Source organism: Nylanderia fulva, unplaced genomic scaffold, assembly GCF_048542155.1.
Source record: "Nylanderia fulva isolate GAGA-0341 unplaced genomic scaffold, ASM4854215v1 Scaffold170, whole genome shotgun sequence".
Lineage (NCBI taxonomy): Eukaryota > Metazoa > Arthropoda > Insecta > Hymenoptera > Formicidae > Nylanderia > Nylanderia fulva.
In genome coordinates, this window is record NW_028189946.1 from 237,040 (window position 1) to 253,472 (window position 16,433).

A 16,433-nucleotide genomic window follows, 5' to 3' on the forward strand; every position below is an offset into this window, starting at 1 on the left:
GAGAGAGAGAGAGAGAAGAGAGAGTAAGAAAGTGAGAGTGCAGTGAGAGAAATCAGATAAAGATAAATAGAGAGGAAGAGAGAGTTAGAGAGACGGGTGTCAGCAGATAGTTTGGGCAGGGAATATAGAAGATACAGAGAGAGGTAGACGTTAGGAAAGAGTCACTAGAGAGAGTCACTAGGGAGAAGCTAGTGGCGCGCAGAAACAAAAAGTAGGAAGAATATAGAGAGGAATCAGGAGAGAGAAGGGAAAACAGAGAAGTAAGAGATTTATAGATAAGGAAAAAGATAAGAATTTAGAAAGATGTTTAGTGAAAAGAAAGATGGAAGTATAGAAGGTGAGGGAGTAGGGGCGAAGAATAAGAAAGGAAAGGAAAAAAGCGGTAGCTTAGGAAATATAGAGGAGTTACTAAAAAAGAAGAAAAGGGATCTAGAGGAAAAAGGAGGTGAGGAGAGAATAGAGGCATTCAAGAGAAGCAATATAATAATGAGGTCTCCGGAGAAAGAAGGGGATGAGGAAGGGGAGAGAGGAAATAAAGAAAATGATTAGGAATATGTGGCAGGAAGTGAAAGAGATGAAAGAAATGATAAGAAATGTAAAGAAGGAAATAAAGAAACAAAGAGAGAGGATAAGAAAGGAGATAAAAGAATTACGAAGAGACTACAGAGAGCAGATGGAAAGATGGAGAAAGGAGAAAAGGGAGCTAAGAGAGAACATAGAAGGACTGAAGAAGAGGGTGGAGGAGCTGAAGAAGAGGGAGAAAGGGAGAAAAGGGAAGAGAGAGGAGGGAAGCACGATAGAGAGAAATATGGTGAAGAGTTGGGGAGATAGAAAGGAAATGGGAGATAAGGGAAAAGAGGAAAAGAGAAAGAATATAGTTATAAAAGAATTGGAAGTAAAAAAAAAGAAGAGAGGGGGTTGAGAAATTGATGATGGAGATAGAAGCAAAGGTTAAGATAGTAAAAATAAGGAAAATAGAAGAGATTTAGATTCCGAATCTAATTTCCAGAAGAGAAATGTTTCTGAAATGATCCATATAAAGGAACAAAAAAACGGTCTAAACTTAAAAAAAGATACCGATATGCTTGACGAGTCATATTTTGACATTCTAGAAGAATTATCTAATAAATAAATAATAATAATAATAGGAGTCACAGTTTGAACTCGACACATCATACTGTGACTTTGTATAGTGAACACATCAACTTGGCGGAATCTTGACTACTCATCAATTTAAGTAAGCAATTCTAAACACAATTAAGATCTTTCACATAAAAAAATAACTTATTAATATAAATTAATATACTAAAAAAATAAAAATATACTTAGACAATCACGGTGAAATATACTGCAATGACGAACTTACTCGGAAATATCTTTGATAATGGGGACTAACTTTTTGATGCTGGATAACATTTAATTGTTTTCAATTCTCATATCAAGCGGTTCTGACGATAATTTTAACTAATGTTCAAAAGAATTGATGACATGGAATGGGCCGTCAACCTGTTCTACTAACAACAGGGAACTCGTTTACATGTTTTTTGACATAATCAAAAAGTTTACCATCTTAACTAAAAAATGGTTAGCTGATTAGAAAAAATATCTAATTTAATAAATGTTATAAGCGTAACCCAATTTAAATTCATTGACTTATTAAACCAAAATGTTCATTAAAAAATAGACTCTAATGCGTAATATGTCATAATTTTTCTTAAAAGAATTTTTATTGTTTTTATATTTACTGAAGAAGGCTGAGGTAACAGCCGAAACGTTTTATATTTTTATTATCATTGTATCTACTAAGAAATAAATCAATTATGTGTAGACATTACATCTCTCACTAATTTAATATGCTCGTTATAGTTGGCCCTGTCTTTCTAAATCTTAATTTTAAAATAGAAGAGGGTAGAAAAGAGGAAAGAGAGATGGTAGTGGTAGAGCTGGAGAAAGAGGAGCAAAAATGGGAGGTAATGGAAAAGAAAAAAAAGCTAAGAGATAGAAAGAAGAAGATTGACATGGATCTAACGTGGAGAGAAAGGGAGACGAGAAGGAAACTAAGAGAGATAGCAAAGAGAGAGGAGAGAAGAAGAGAAAGGACATGGATAGGAAATGGCAGGATAAAAATTGGAAAAAAATGATGATGTTGGGATGAGGAAAAGGAGGCACTAAAAGACGAAAGAGGAAATATAAGAGGAAATGTAACGGTACGGATTTCGGTTAGCCTCGGACGGCTCGTCGGAACCAGGATTCGGAATCGGAAGGCCAAACTTGCGTACACGGTTTCAAAGTCACAACTCGTTTATTCAATCACTATTTACACTATGTACATACTTAACCTAGAAGACGGACACCCTGTTATTTACACGGACTTATTACTAACGCGCGGACGGACAAACCTTCGGTCGCGAAGCCGCGGCGGCGGCGCGGTGCGCTGCGAAAGAGCCGAATGCCGGGTACCCCCAGGCAGCGGAGGGGTCAAACCCACCCCCGTCGGCCGGACACAGGAGACCGAACGCCGGGCACTCCCAGGCAGCGAAGGGGTTAAACCCACCTCCGTCGGTCGAAGCGGAAGGAAACTGAACGCCGGGCACTCCCAGGCAGCGAAGGGGTTAAACCCACCTCCGTTGGTCGAAGCGGAAGGAAACCGAACGCCGGGCACTCCCAGGCAGCGAAGGGGTTAAACCCACCTCCGTCGGTCGAAGCGGAAGGAAACCGAACGCCGGGCACTCCCAGGCAGCGAAGGGGTTAAACCCACCTCCGTCGGTCGAAGTAGAAGGAACGTCGAACGCTGGGAACTCCCAGGCAGCGAAGAGGGTACTCCCGTCTCCGTCGACTGTCGCAGGATCTGGTCTAGGAAGCCTCGGGAACACCCAGAGGCCTGGTGCTAGGGTTAGGATCTGGGACAGGACTGGTGCCGGCTCTTCGGACGAGCCGGCTTATATACCGGTGCTGTTCCCCCCACGCGTTTCCCCGCGTGCGGCGGGCATCCCTCCGGAGGGGATGGATCACGCGCCCGGCGGATGGTCGGCTCGGCGCGTCGGACGGATGTCAGGCCCGGCGCAATTAGTGGCGACCCCTAATGGGTCGTCACAATAAGAAAAAAGGAGACAGGTAAAGAAGAGAGAAGGAAGAAAACAACGAATATAGAGGAAGAAAGAGTGAGAAAGAGAGAGAAGAAAAATAGAGGATAGAAAGAGGTTCTTTGGAATGTAGCAAGGTTAGGGAACAAGAATAAGGAGTTTTGGAAAAGATTAAAGGAGTGAGATGTGATAGTGATGTCAGAGACATGGGTGGAGGAGAAAGATTGGAAGAAGGTTAAAGCAATTCTGTCAAAAGGATATAGATGGGGAGTACAAGGGGCGAGTAGGAAGAACAAGAGAGGAAGAGCGATGGGAAGCATGATTATGGGTATAAGGAAGGAAATAGCAGAAAAGGGAGGAAAAAGAGATGGAGACGGATAAGGAGGGTTTTATGATAGGAAGAGTAAAGGTAGGGGGGGAAGAGGTGGAAGATAGTAGGAGTTTATATAAGAGAAGGGATGGAGAAAGCGAGTAAGAAGATGGAGCAGTAGATGGAAAAGAAGGAAGGCGTATACGCGATAATAGAAGGGGATTGTAACGCGAGGACAGAAAAAGAAGGGAGAAGAATGACAGGAAAAGAGAAACTAGAAGAGGAGGAGGCATGAGAAAATAGAAGAAGGTCGAAGAACAGTGTAATTAACGCAGAGGGGAGGAAAAGAAAAAAAGCTAAGAGGGAAGACAGGTAAAGGAAAACTACTAGAATTTATAGGAGAATGAGGTTGGAGTATATTAAATAGTGTGACGACCCATTAGGGATCGTCACTAATTGCGCCGGGCCTGACAGTCGCCCGACGCGCCGAGCCGACCATTCGCCGAGCGCGTGATCCATCCCCTCCGGAGGGATGCCCGCCGCACGCAAGAAAACGCGTGGGGGGAACAGCACCGGTATATAAGCCGGCTCGTCCGAAGAGCCGGCACCAGTCTTGTCCCAGATCCTAACCCTGGCACCAGGCCTCTGAATGTTCCCGAGGCTCCCAGACCTGATCCTACGACAGTCGACGGAGACGGAAGTACCCTCTTTGCTGCCTGGGAGTTCCCGGCGTTCGACGTTCCTGTGTACGACCGACGAAGGCGGGTTTAACCCCTTTGCTGCTTGGGAGTGCCCGGCGTTCGGTTTCTTTTTGCTACGACCGACGAAGGCGGGTTTAACCCCTTCGCTGCCTGGAAGTGCCCGGCGTTCGGTTTCCTTCTGCTACGACCGACGGAGGCGGGTTTAACCCCTTCGCTGCCTGGGAGTGCCCGGCGTTCGGTTTCCTTTTGTTACGACCGACGGAGGCGGGTTTAACCCCTTCGCTGCCTAGGAATGCCCGGCATTCAGTTTCCTGTGTCCGGCCGACGGAGGTGGGTTTGACCCTTTCGCTGCCTGGGGGTACCCGGCATTCGGCTCTCCCGCAGCGCACCGCGCCGCCGCCCGCGGCTTCGCGACCGAAGGGTTGTTTGTCCATCCGCGCGTTAGTAATAAGTCCGTGTGAATAACAGTGTGCCCGTCTTCTAGGTTAAGTATGTACATAGTGTAAATAGTAATTGAATAAACCATTTGTAACGTTAAAACCGTGTACGCAAATTTGGCCTTCCGCTCCCGAATCCTGGTTCCGGCAAGCCGTCCAAGGCTAACCAAAATCCGTACCGTTACAATAGGTACAAAAAAAGACGAAGAGGGAGAATGGACGTTTACAGGAGGAAGAGGGAACACGGTAATAGACTATGTATTAGGTAACGAGGACAGCGGAGAAAAGGTGAGAGGATTAAAGATAGGGGATAAAGTGGACTCAGATCATCATTTAGTAAAGGTAGAGATAAAAAGAAGGAGGGAGGGGGAAAGAGGAGAAAGCAATAGGGAGGGATAAGAAGGGGAATATGAAATAAAGAAGAACGCAGGATATTTGAGGCAAAAGTAGGAGAGATGGGAGTAAAAGAAGAAGAGACAGAAAAAGAATGGGAGAGAGTAGAGGAAAAACTAAAGGAAGTAATGAGAACAACGGAAAAGGAGTTAAGGAAAGGAAGGAAGAGAAGAGAGGATGGTGGGATAAGGAATGTAGAGAGAAGAAAAGGGCGGAAAGGAGAGAACTAAGAAGATAGAGAAGGGAAGGAGAAGAAGGTAAGGAATACAGAAAAAAAGAGGAAAATACAAGATGTGTGAAAAAAAGAAAAAAGAAGAAAATGAGAGATGAGAAGGCAGCGGAAGTGAAAAGAGAAGCGGAAGTGTGGGAAATAGTAAATAGAGAGAGGAGAGGAAAGAAAAGAATAAATAAGAAGATTGAGATGAGAGAGTGGAGGAGATATTTTACGAAGCTATTAGAAGGGGTTGAGGAGAAGGTGATAAGGAAAGAGAGAGAGGAGGAAGGAAGGAAAATAGAAGAAGAGAAGGAAGAAATAGAGAGAGAGGAACTGAAAGAAGCAAAAAAGAAACTGAAAGAAGGAAAAGCGGCAAGGACAGATGAGATTCCGTATGAGATATGAAAGTATGGAGAAAGAAACTTGGAGGAGTAGACGCTGGAGTTTTGCAACAAGATTTGGAGAGGTGAGAAATGGCCGGAGAGATGGAAGGAAAGAGTAATAGTACCGATAGTGAAGAAAAGGAGAGGAAAGAAGGTGGAGGACTACAGAGGAGTGACGCTGATGCCGACGATGTATAAACTATATACGATGGTACTAGCAGAAAGGTTAAGGAAGAAAGTATGGACAATATTTACATATTGAATTACGTGATTAATAGACATCTGGAGAGAAAAAAATGAAGGATGACAGCTATGTTCGTGAATCTGAAGACAGCATTTAATTCGGTGGATATGGGGAAATTAATGGAAGCAATGAGAGAGAGAGAGACAGAGCAAGAGAGAGAGAGAGAGAGAGAGAGAGAGAAGCGTTATTTATTATACGCTCTGGGATAAATCCCCTCAAGCGTTAAAGAATCAGTACAGAGCAGATAGACAGTTAACATAAGATATTTCAAATAAATCAGTAAAAAATTATAAAACAAAGCAATAACAATTATCATACAGTAGCAACATATGCAATGCCTAAAAAATTAACAGACTCTAAGATAGTGTATAGCATTAACATTAGTCTTGACAAAATGCAAAATCATTGAACAATGCTTACATATAAATACCGGAGAGTATAGTTAAACAAATAGGCCGGTATTAAAGAATACCGAAGATGAGAACTAGCAAAGCATGTCAGAGAGGAACTAGAGGCATCGCCTCATGGGTACTCAAGATTGCAAGTTGACCTGTTTAGCGAGTAAATGCGCAAAGAGAGAGAAAGAAAGAGAGGGAGGGAGATAAAGAAAGGACTAAGAAGAAAGGTAAAGGAAGTGCTGAAGGAGACGAGTTGTAGGATAAAGGTAAGGGAGGAAATAAAAAAGAAATTTTTGATTAAAAAAGGAGTGAGGCAGGGCTGCCCATTGAGTCCGATTTTGTTCAATATTTTGATAGCAGATTTGGAGGAAAGAATGGGGAAGATGAGGAAAGGCGGAGTAAGGATAGGCAAGGAGAGAATATATACATTAGCGTACGCGGATGATATGGTTTTATTGGCAGAGCAGGAAAAAGAACTGAGAAGTATGATAAAAAGATTGGAGGAATATTTGGATCAAAATAGGCTAGAACTGAATGCAAAGATGACGAAGATAATGAGGTTTAGGAAAGGGAGAGAAAGGTGGAAGAAAAGGCAGTGTAGATGGAAGGGGGAAAATGGAGGAGATGAAGGAATTTACGTATTTAGGATACGTATCTAGACTGCAGAGGAATGGAAGACAAGAAGGACAGGTGAAAGAAAGGATGAGGAGAGCGGCAGCGATTATGGGACAGGTATGGATGGGGAATAGAGAAAAGAAGGTTTGGAAAAGATTGGGGGAGAAGATTATAGTTATTTGACAAGTTGGTATAAACGGTGATGAGCTATGGGGTGGAGATATGGGGGTAGAAAGAAAGAAAAGGAATAGAAAGGTTGGAGGAAAGATACTTGAGGTGGACATTGGGGGTGAAAGGACTCTGGGATATATGGTAAGAGAAGAGCTGCAAAGAGAGAAATTGAGGATAAGAGCAGGGAAGAGAGCGTGGAATTTTGTGAAAAGAATAGAGGAAGGAAGAAGAAGTAAATTGACAAGATGTTGGGAGAAAATGAGAGAAAGGGCAAAGGAAGGGAAGGTGAGATCAGAATAAAAAAGGGAAAGAGAAGAATACTTCAAAAAAAGAAGAAAGAGAATAGAGGAAGTAGAAGAGAAGAGAGGGGAGGAAGAGGGATGGTTTGGGGAATTATTAAAGAAGGATTGGAAGGAACAGAGAAAGGAGAGGGAGGAGAGAATAGGAAGGTCAGTATATAATAAATGGTATAAACAGGTTAGAGGGAAAAGAGTGCCAGAATATTTAAAAAAGGATTGGAGGGTGAGTAGATGGAGAAGAGTAGCGAGATTTAGACTAGGAAACGAGATGTTAGAAAGTAGATATTGGGAGGAAGAGGAGAAGAGAAAATGCAGGTATGTGGTGGGAAGAGGAAAAGTCGTGGGAACATGTGTGGGAGAAATGTGGGAGGAAGAGTGAGGGAAGAGAGAGTTGGCAGGAGGTTGTGAGGGAGATATTGGGAGAAAAAGGAGAAGCGGAAGGATGGATGAGAGAGGTAGAAGAGAAGAGAAAGAAGAGGAGAGGAGAGGGAAGAAGTAGATTAAAGTAAGGATAAGGAAGAATAAGGGAGTAAATGGCTTGAGGGAAAAAGGAGGGAAGAGATAATATGCAGAAGAAAAGAGCAAGAAAAACGGAAATCTTAAGACGTGTGTGTGTGTGTGTGTGTGTGTGTGTGTGTGTGTGTGTGTGTGTATGAGGTTGGGCGAAAGCCAAGGAGTGAGGGCCTGGACAACGGACAACCTGGAGCGGAAGTTCAACCTCCTAGAATAGTTAGATTAAGATAATATTAAGTTAGTGATAAGTTAGGTTAAGGATAAATAGATTAAGGATAAAACATTGTGGAAGATTGTTTTGTATGTGTATAATTGTATTGTTTTAAATTGTAACCCTAAAGGGACAATAAAGTTTTTACTATTACTACTCGTACTACAAACTCTTCTCCTTATTATATAACATTGTTAAAATATACATCAAGTTTAAATTTGTTATTGTTATATTGGTTTAATTTATTTTTAAAATCTATTTTTTATATAAGTTTAATGTGCAATCTCGCGGCTACGGGGAGCGAGGTTGCAATGCGTGGACGCGTGTGACAAGGAGGCAAGACCACGACACAAAAACAGAAGATTTACACACCACAAACGTCACTGTATTTACAAGAAATGTGCAGTATATACAAATTGCATGCGCAATGCAATTCTAGTGCGACAACTATCAGTGCAGCGGTTTCAAGAAGCAAGAACAAGGAATCAATTGTGCATGTAAAGTATGGACAATGCAAAAATTCTGATAAAAGCAAAAAAGGGTCTCGGCCTGTGCGCGCAAATGTCGACAAGACGAGTGGTAGTTTTGGCGCTGAACAAACGGTTTTATCATGCCGACCTTCGAGAAGGTTCCGAAATAAAATCACCGTATTTGTGATTTCGTTACGTAAAGATATAGAACCCTCTTGAAAGTCGGAGGACGAAACCGTTTGTTATCATCGATTTATTTGTCAGCGGAACGATAATCTGTACGCTTACAAGCGGCAGCAAATTTCACGCGCGCGGTGCTCTCAAGCGCTAAGTGGCGGGAGCGCGCTTATGCACGATTTGCGCACGTCGGTTTAACGCGAATTACGGCGCCAAATTCGAGCAAATTATTGCGTGCTATACAATCGCAACGCGGCGTTGATGCATCTGTAATGCATCTTTCACATCTCTCTCTCTCTCTCTATCTCTCTCTCTCTCTTCTAGAGATGCTCATGAGACGTATAGATCGCTCCTCTGTATAATGTAATATTTACTTAAATAATCGTAGTTCTTGCGCTAAGTTATACGTTCCTCGCGAGTGGCGAGAGTCGGGAATGCGGTGAGACTGTTGTATGACTGACTGTAACGTGGTGAACTGAGAAAACTGCACTTTTGTGAATATTAACGGAGGCATACGCCGAGCTGTTAACGGTTATTTTTACATTGATGATGACATTTAGACTCTTGTCATGTCAAAGCAAAATGACAACAATAACAAACGGCAGAATAGCGTTTCGTCTGTTGACGGTGCGGGGGGACGTGTAATGAGTAAGCGACCTTCACAGTTGTCTTTGTCGGGTGGAAGTGACAGGAGCGTATCAAAAGGAAATTTACAGTTGTCTAAAATTAATGCCTTAAAAATTTTAATAAATGAGCATAATGATGCAATCGTAAAAATTTTACTGACATGCAATGAGACAGCTGAAAAAAGAAACCAGATTAAATCTGCTTTTTGCTACTGTAAGGAAGCATTCTTTGAAGTTACCGGAATGCTTACTAACTTACTGGAAGAGAGAGCGGCTGAAAGAACCGATGTAATCAAAAATGCTTTTAGAGATGTTTTAGGTAATTTCGAAATATAAATGCGAAAGTCATAGAAAGCGCAGGACAATGCTCTAATGAGCTCAGTGGTAAGTGATGTGTCGAGAGTCCATATATTACGCAAATCTACGTATGATATCTTTGCAGCCACGTCTTTTGTAATAGTGCCTGATAAGGATAATATAAGAAAATTTGCGTCGTCACAAGCCACCAAAGAGACTGTATGCAGATTGCTGAGACCTTCCGACTGTGTCTTAAAGGTAGATAAGATTACTAATGCACGGAACAGTGGCATTAGAATAGAGGCTGTTTCATCGGATCTTGGAAAGATCAGCGCACATCCGGACCTCATACGTGCGGAACTTAAAGTCATGGAAAGTGCTAAGGTCAGTCCAAGATTGATTGTACACGGGGTGCCGGCAGATATGACTATAGAAGAAATAAAAAAAAGATTTAATTGCACAAAATTTAAATAATTGCAACAAAAATCATCTGAAAATAATAGATTTCTATCAAGCAAAAAACAGCAAGCGATACACCAGCTGTATTATCGTGGTGACGCCGGAAATGCGGAAACGGCTGCTTAAAACGGACAAACTTATTTGAGATATTTGGCGTGTAATTTTGCCGATTACATCAGAGTCCTGCAATGCTACAGGTGCATGATATTTAGGCATATAGCAAGAGACTGTAAATTGTCTGTGATTTGTGGTCTTTGTTCGGGGCCACATGAGATGAAGGATTGCAACAAAGGAGGACAGCAATTGCTCTGCTGCAATTGCACTCGGTTTTCCAGGGGACATCCCAATGACAGAGCCCACTTTTGCTCCGGACACTACAAGATGCCCTATTCTCAAGGATAAAATCAAGAATGTAAATTATGGTTAGCACAATTTCAGGATATGACAGGTTAAAAGTATGTCATGTTAACTCGTCAATCGTTAATGGCGCATTTTGATGAATTTTGTTTGCATTTCATTAATTCGGAATACCACGTCATATGTTTGTCGGAGACCTGGCTCAATACGAAAATTCCTGACAGCAGACTATCTATCTGAGTACTATCTGGTAAGGAATGACAGAGTTGGAAGGCAGGGTGGTGTGGCTTTTTATATTCTAAACTCGATCAGGATGATTGTATTAAAACAGTCACCGTAGATACACAACTCTGAAAACCTGAATTCTTAATGGCAGAGATTACTTTTCAAAATGCATGCAGTTTACTTATAACCGTGGTCTACCGGCCACCTAACTGCGGGTACCTAAATGAATTCTTGGATGCCTTCCTGGATCTACAGACAAAATATAGGCATTAATCTTTGGTAATTTTACCGCGGATATGAACATAGATACACACGACAGTGCACAAATTCAAATTTCGTAACCTCTGCGGGCATGTACTTGGTACCATACAGATCCACATACCATCTGAAAAACTCAAGTACCTTCTTGGATCTGTGCATAATTGATGATGCGGACAAACTTATTAATTACAATAAAATGGCTGTACCGTTTCTATCTGCGCATGATCAAATCAATGTAATCTACAACATCAAAGTTGAACGACGTTCTAAGAGATTGGTCCTGTGTAGAGATTTCAGAAACTTCCAGAAGCATGACTTTTTTGCAGAGATATCTGAGAGTGACTGGACTGAACTAATGACATCTAAATGCATAGAACACAAAGTTCAAATATTAAATGATAGACTTCTGGACTGTCTGAATAGAAATGCTCCTTTAAAATAAATTTATTTTACTAATCTTCCAGCTCCGTGGTTCACAAATGAAATACGAAGCAGTATACGCGAAAGAAATGTTATAAGGAGAATCTGAAGGAGGAACAGGAATATTGCAAGTTACGACAGATTCAAGACTCTAAAAAACAACGTGCAGAGGCAAATTCGAACTGCTAAAAGTAACTACTATCTAACCATCTTTAGTCCATCAAACCATCAACAACTTGAAATAAATTAAGACACCTAGGCTTAATAAAGGCGAAGGATCAGAACAGAAAGCTAGCTTGTTCTGCGGATAAATTAAACAAATTTTTTGCAAAGACAGGCATATCATCTGCTGAAGAGACGCTAGTAGAGTTGGCACTTCACATACGTTGTGTAAAAATTTTGATAACAGAAAATTCTTTTTTAAATATGTCACCCCGGATGTAGTGTGGAAGTCTCTTGCGAAAATAAAGTCAAATACCATTGGCGTACAAGATCTCATCTAAGCTCATAAATATGACGTTGCCGTACATTATGCCTGTCATTGAAAATATATACAATTATTCGCTCATACATGGAACTGTGCCAATCATCTGGAAATTAGCAATGATTACACCAATCCCTAAGATCAGACAACCGATGGAAGCGCAGCACTACAGGCCGATCTCGATTCTGCCATTTCTTTCTAAGGTGTTGGAGAGAATCGTGTCAGATCAATTAATTGAATATTTGACAGAAGGTGACTTGTTGGATACGTGTCAGTTTGCTTACAGGCGGAATTCGTCAACTTAAACCTGCTTGATCAGATTGCTCGATGATTTGCGGTGTGCTGCGGATTGCAGAAAGGTGACTGTTTTAATTTTCTTTGATTTTTTTAAGGTCTTTGACAGAGTACATCTGATGTTCTTATAGGAAAACTGCAAAATTTGGTACTCTAATGCTGTACTGTGATGGACGGCATCGTATCTACAAGATAGAACCCAAACAGTTTATGATTGGTCTGAAAGCACTGCTTCATCTTTGACGTACATCAGGAATGAAATTCCGCAGGATTCTGTTTTGGGTCCGTTGTTGTTTACATTGTATGTGTCCAATATCTGCAAAGCTCTGCATCATTGTAAATATAATTTCTATGCAGATAATCTACAGATATATTTGCACTGTGAACCAGCAAATCTGCGAAATGGCATCCGAGAAGTCATTGAGGATATTGAATCCATCGCACAATGGGCGCATCAAAACGGACTGATTTTAAACTCTGCAAAAACACAAGCCATCATTTTTGGTATCGCCAAATACATTAATGCAATCGAATATGACCAACTACCTGACATAAGTATTGATGGAGCTGCAATACAACTTTCCACCTGTGTTAAATATCTGGGTGTTACTATCTCAAGCACTTGCTCAATCTGCTATATAATAGATTCACTTTTAAGTCGGCTACAGCATCGAGAGCAACAAAGAGCTCCGGATGGACTTCTTTTGCGGCCTAAGTGCAGGACGGAGATCTGGGCGCGCTTTTTTACCTCAATTGCTTCTAAATTATGGAATAGTCTGACACCGGAAATACGAGAAACAGAATTAAAAGTAGATTTTAAGCGGAAACTATACGAACATCTATTGAGTGGCACTGTTATCGATGCATTATAGCTGTTTGCGATTCGAATAACTATTCTTGTTCTGTGATAAAGCTACTAGTTAAGTCAAATCTATTCGCAGATGTGGAATAACTTGCAAAAGGCACTGTTCACACTTCGAAGGTTTTTTCTTCTCTTTTTTTTTTTTTTTTAACTTATTATAGTTTTAATGTGAACGTTAATGAATAGCCGGGACCGCTCCGAAAGAGCGCGAGGTAGGAACCAAGGAAGCAGTGGCGAGGAGATACTGAAGGCGGAGTAACTGTGACTCGTTTAACTTTTGAAAAATATTATATTACTTGAGAGCATGTTCTCGCTCAACAGCTCCTTACAGAATAATGCGAGAATCGCCACGTACGGCGAAACTTCCTGATTTTCTCGACTGAGAAGGGGAACCAAAATCACGCATCAGCCGAATGACACGTGTCTAAATGGACGCAAACATCGGTGAATGCGAACCGAGGAGCGAAAACATTGACATAAGCTCCTTGGTATTTTTAAATTTGAAGGTTTAACAAGCTGATCGATAACCTTCTAATTATTGTTTTTAGTCGTGCCTAAACATACCGCCCGCCTCGAAACCATCGTTTCGAAATGAATTGAACAACAAAAAAAAAAGGCGATTGGTGAAGCGTTCGGTATGTCGTTTTACAGAATGAGTTAGAAGCGATATCTGGAGTCTGAACTTAATTACGTAAAGTTGTCCAGGCTTTCGACATCTATCGGAAGTAAGCATAATTTGACAATAGGCCGAGTATATTCGGAAGTCGCGGTTTTCACCGTCGCGACGCGAATCAAACCGTCTGGACCCGGGCGACATCGGATGACGCGAGCTAAGTCCCATTTACAAGACGGAAGAAGAGAATTGCGTAACAGGACCAGCGACCCGACGCGAATTCCGTTTTTCGAAACTTGCTTCCATTTGACGCGTTGTTGCAAGGTATTGACGTAGTCCTGCTGCCAGATTTTCCAGAAACGTTCTGTGAGCTGGCGAACAAGTTGCCAGCGCGTCAAGCGGTTCTCAGCTAGGTGCAGTACAGAGGGTTCAGGCGCGATCGTAATCGCGGACCCGATCAAGAAATGACTGGGCGTCAGAGAATCGCAATCGTCGACGGAATCGGTGAGAGGCGCGATAGGGCGCGAGTTTAGGCAGGCCTCAATGTTGCAGAGAATCGTTGTGAACTCTTCGAACGTAAGAGTGTGCGAACCGACGATTCTGCGAAGGTGATACTTGACACTGCGAACCCCGGCCTCCCATAGTCCGCCGAAGTGAGGCGCGGATGGAGGCATAAAATGCCATGACACCCCGTCGGAAGCGGCACTATTTTGAAAATTTGGATCGCGCAGCGCGGCTCGAAATGATGCGGCCAATTCGCGATCGGCGCCTACAAACGTGGTTCCATTATCAGAGTAGACTGATTCAGGCAGGCCACGTCGGGAGCAGAATCTTGAAAAAGCGCCTAAGAAGGCTGGAGTGAAATACCTCTCGACTAATTCTAAATGTATGGCTCGCGTGGCCATACAGACGAAGATGGAGATGTAGGCTTTGCGGGAAGCGACACCGCGTCCCGACATTGATCTGATTAAAACGGGACCAGCATAATCGAGACCACAATGAATAAACGCGCGCGCAGGAGGAGAAACGCGCACCAAAAGCAAGTTTCCCATCAATTGATTGGGAGTAGCGGCCTTTTCACGCGTGCATACTACGCAGCGGAAAACGACAGCTTTGACGATATTTCGAGCACGCAATATCCAGTACTCTCGACGAAGAGTAGCTAGAGTTAATTGAGGCCCCGCGTGAAGAGATCTTAAATGCACGTGCTGCACGAGGAGGTTCACAAGAGGATGTGCAGCTAAGATTATAGGATGTTTTTCGGAGAACCGCATGGGGGCACGCGACAGCCGCCCGCCAACACGGATTAGTTTGTCTTCGCCGAGAAATGGCGTTAAAGACAACAATGCACTCTTCGCTGGAATCGAACGTTGCTGCAACAAAGATTCCTTTTCCCGCGCGAATAAATCTGATTGAATTTGCGACAACCAAAAGTCTCGTGCTTTTCTACATTCGAGCGCGGAAATTGACCGGGAGCCTTCGTCGCATGTGTCGCGCGGCACCAAGTGCCTTTTAAGCTTTGAGATGAATCTCATGATGTAGGCGGTGACACGAATTAAACGCGGCCACGAAGAGTACCGTGCGGCAAGGTCCCATGGTTTTCGTCGCGACACGAGATGAGACGCCGCGTTTTCTTTTCGCTCCATCGTGGTCGTCGAAAGAGACGAATCGAATGGCGCCGGCCATTCGGATTCAGAAAAATGTAACCATGCAGGTCCCCGCCACCAGAGTGTGTGAGAGGTAAAATTCTCACCGGGTATACCGCGTGACGCGCAATCCGCGGCATTGTGATCAGTGGGGACGTGTCTCCATTGCGCGTTTGGGAGTCTAGATTGTATTTCAGAGACGCGATTCGCGACGAACGTCTTCCACTTTGATGGATGTTGCGCCACCCACGCGAGAACTACCGTGGAATCGATCTAACAGTGGCAAGAATCTGCAGGGAGATGCAGGGATGATTTGACAAAATCGATTAGTTTCGCGAGTAACACGGCAGCGGCGAGTTCCAGCTGTGGAATACTTAATGTTTTTATCGGCGCGACTTTTGATTTTCCGATTAACAATCGTACTGTTATTTCATCGGATAACGAAACTATTCGAATATACACGGCGGCAGCGTAAGCGTGCGAAGATGCGTCTGCGAAACCGTGTAAGTCGCATCTGACGCTATCTGCACCGCGTTGGATCCAGCGGTCCAATTGAAGACCGTGCAGAGCGGCAAGAGATGAGCGAATGGAGTCCCAGCGATCGAGAATGTCAGCGGAAAGCACGTCGTCCCATCCGATTTTGAGCAGCCAGAGTTTCTGAAGGAAAATCTTCGCGACAACAGTAACCGGAGTACTCCACCCCAACGGATCGAACAATCTCGCGATAGTTGAAAGGATCGACCGTTTGGTAGTCTGCTCGGAATGCGGAAGTGTAACGTTAAATTGAAAGGCGTCAGAGGACGGATTCCACCGGATGCCGAGAATTTTAAGATGGTCATCTGTTTGAAGCATTTTATCGCAAACTAGGCCGTGATCTGCGCTAGCGATATCGCTGAGGAGTTGAGAAGAGTTGCTCGTGTTACGTCTCGTGGGGTCGCGGCTGCGAAAATTTGAATGCAGAGCTCGGCTTTTTCCACGAGACACGATCGCTATTACGGGTACGCGAATCTATGCGATTCTCCCCGGGGATACCCGCGATCTGAGGTTATTCGCGCTGGAACTGAGGTGATCGGATTATTGCGAGGGACCTACCTGTGACTCTACTGTAATAAAGATAGCTTCGTCGATTGCTCTATGCGAAACGTCGTTGGGGTTGCGTAAGTAATCTTCGTACGTAAACTGACAAAGCTCGCACAAATCACCGATTCGCGTGAGGGTAAGTCGGAAGTTGCAGACTCCGCAATTTATTCCGATAGGTGTTCCGCCTATG

At 43.1% G+C, this 16,433-nt stretch overlaps 2 protein-coding genes across 2 annotated transcripts; both read right to left on the reverse strand.

The window, feature by feature from the left end:
- Positions 1-13,591: 13,591 nt before the first annotated feature.
- On the reverse strand, positions 13,592-14,791 carry LOC114936741 (uncharacterized). Its single transcript, XM_029310034.1, has one exon. The coding sequence runs from the start codon at positions 14,789-14,791 to the stop codon at positions 13,592-13,594; it is 1,200 nt and encodes a 399-aa protein (XP_029165867.1).
- Positions 14,792-15,436: 645 nt separating this feature from the next.
- Positions 15,437-16,015, reverse strand: LOC146723745 (uncharacterized). The gene has a single exon (XM_085481283.1). The coding sequence runs from the start codon at positions 16,013-16,015 to the stop codon at positions 15,437-15,439; it is 579 nt and encodes a 192-aa protein (XP_085337409.1).
- Positions 16,016-16,433: the final 418 nt, after the last annotated feature.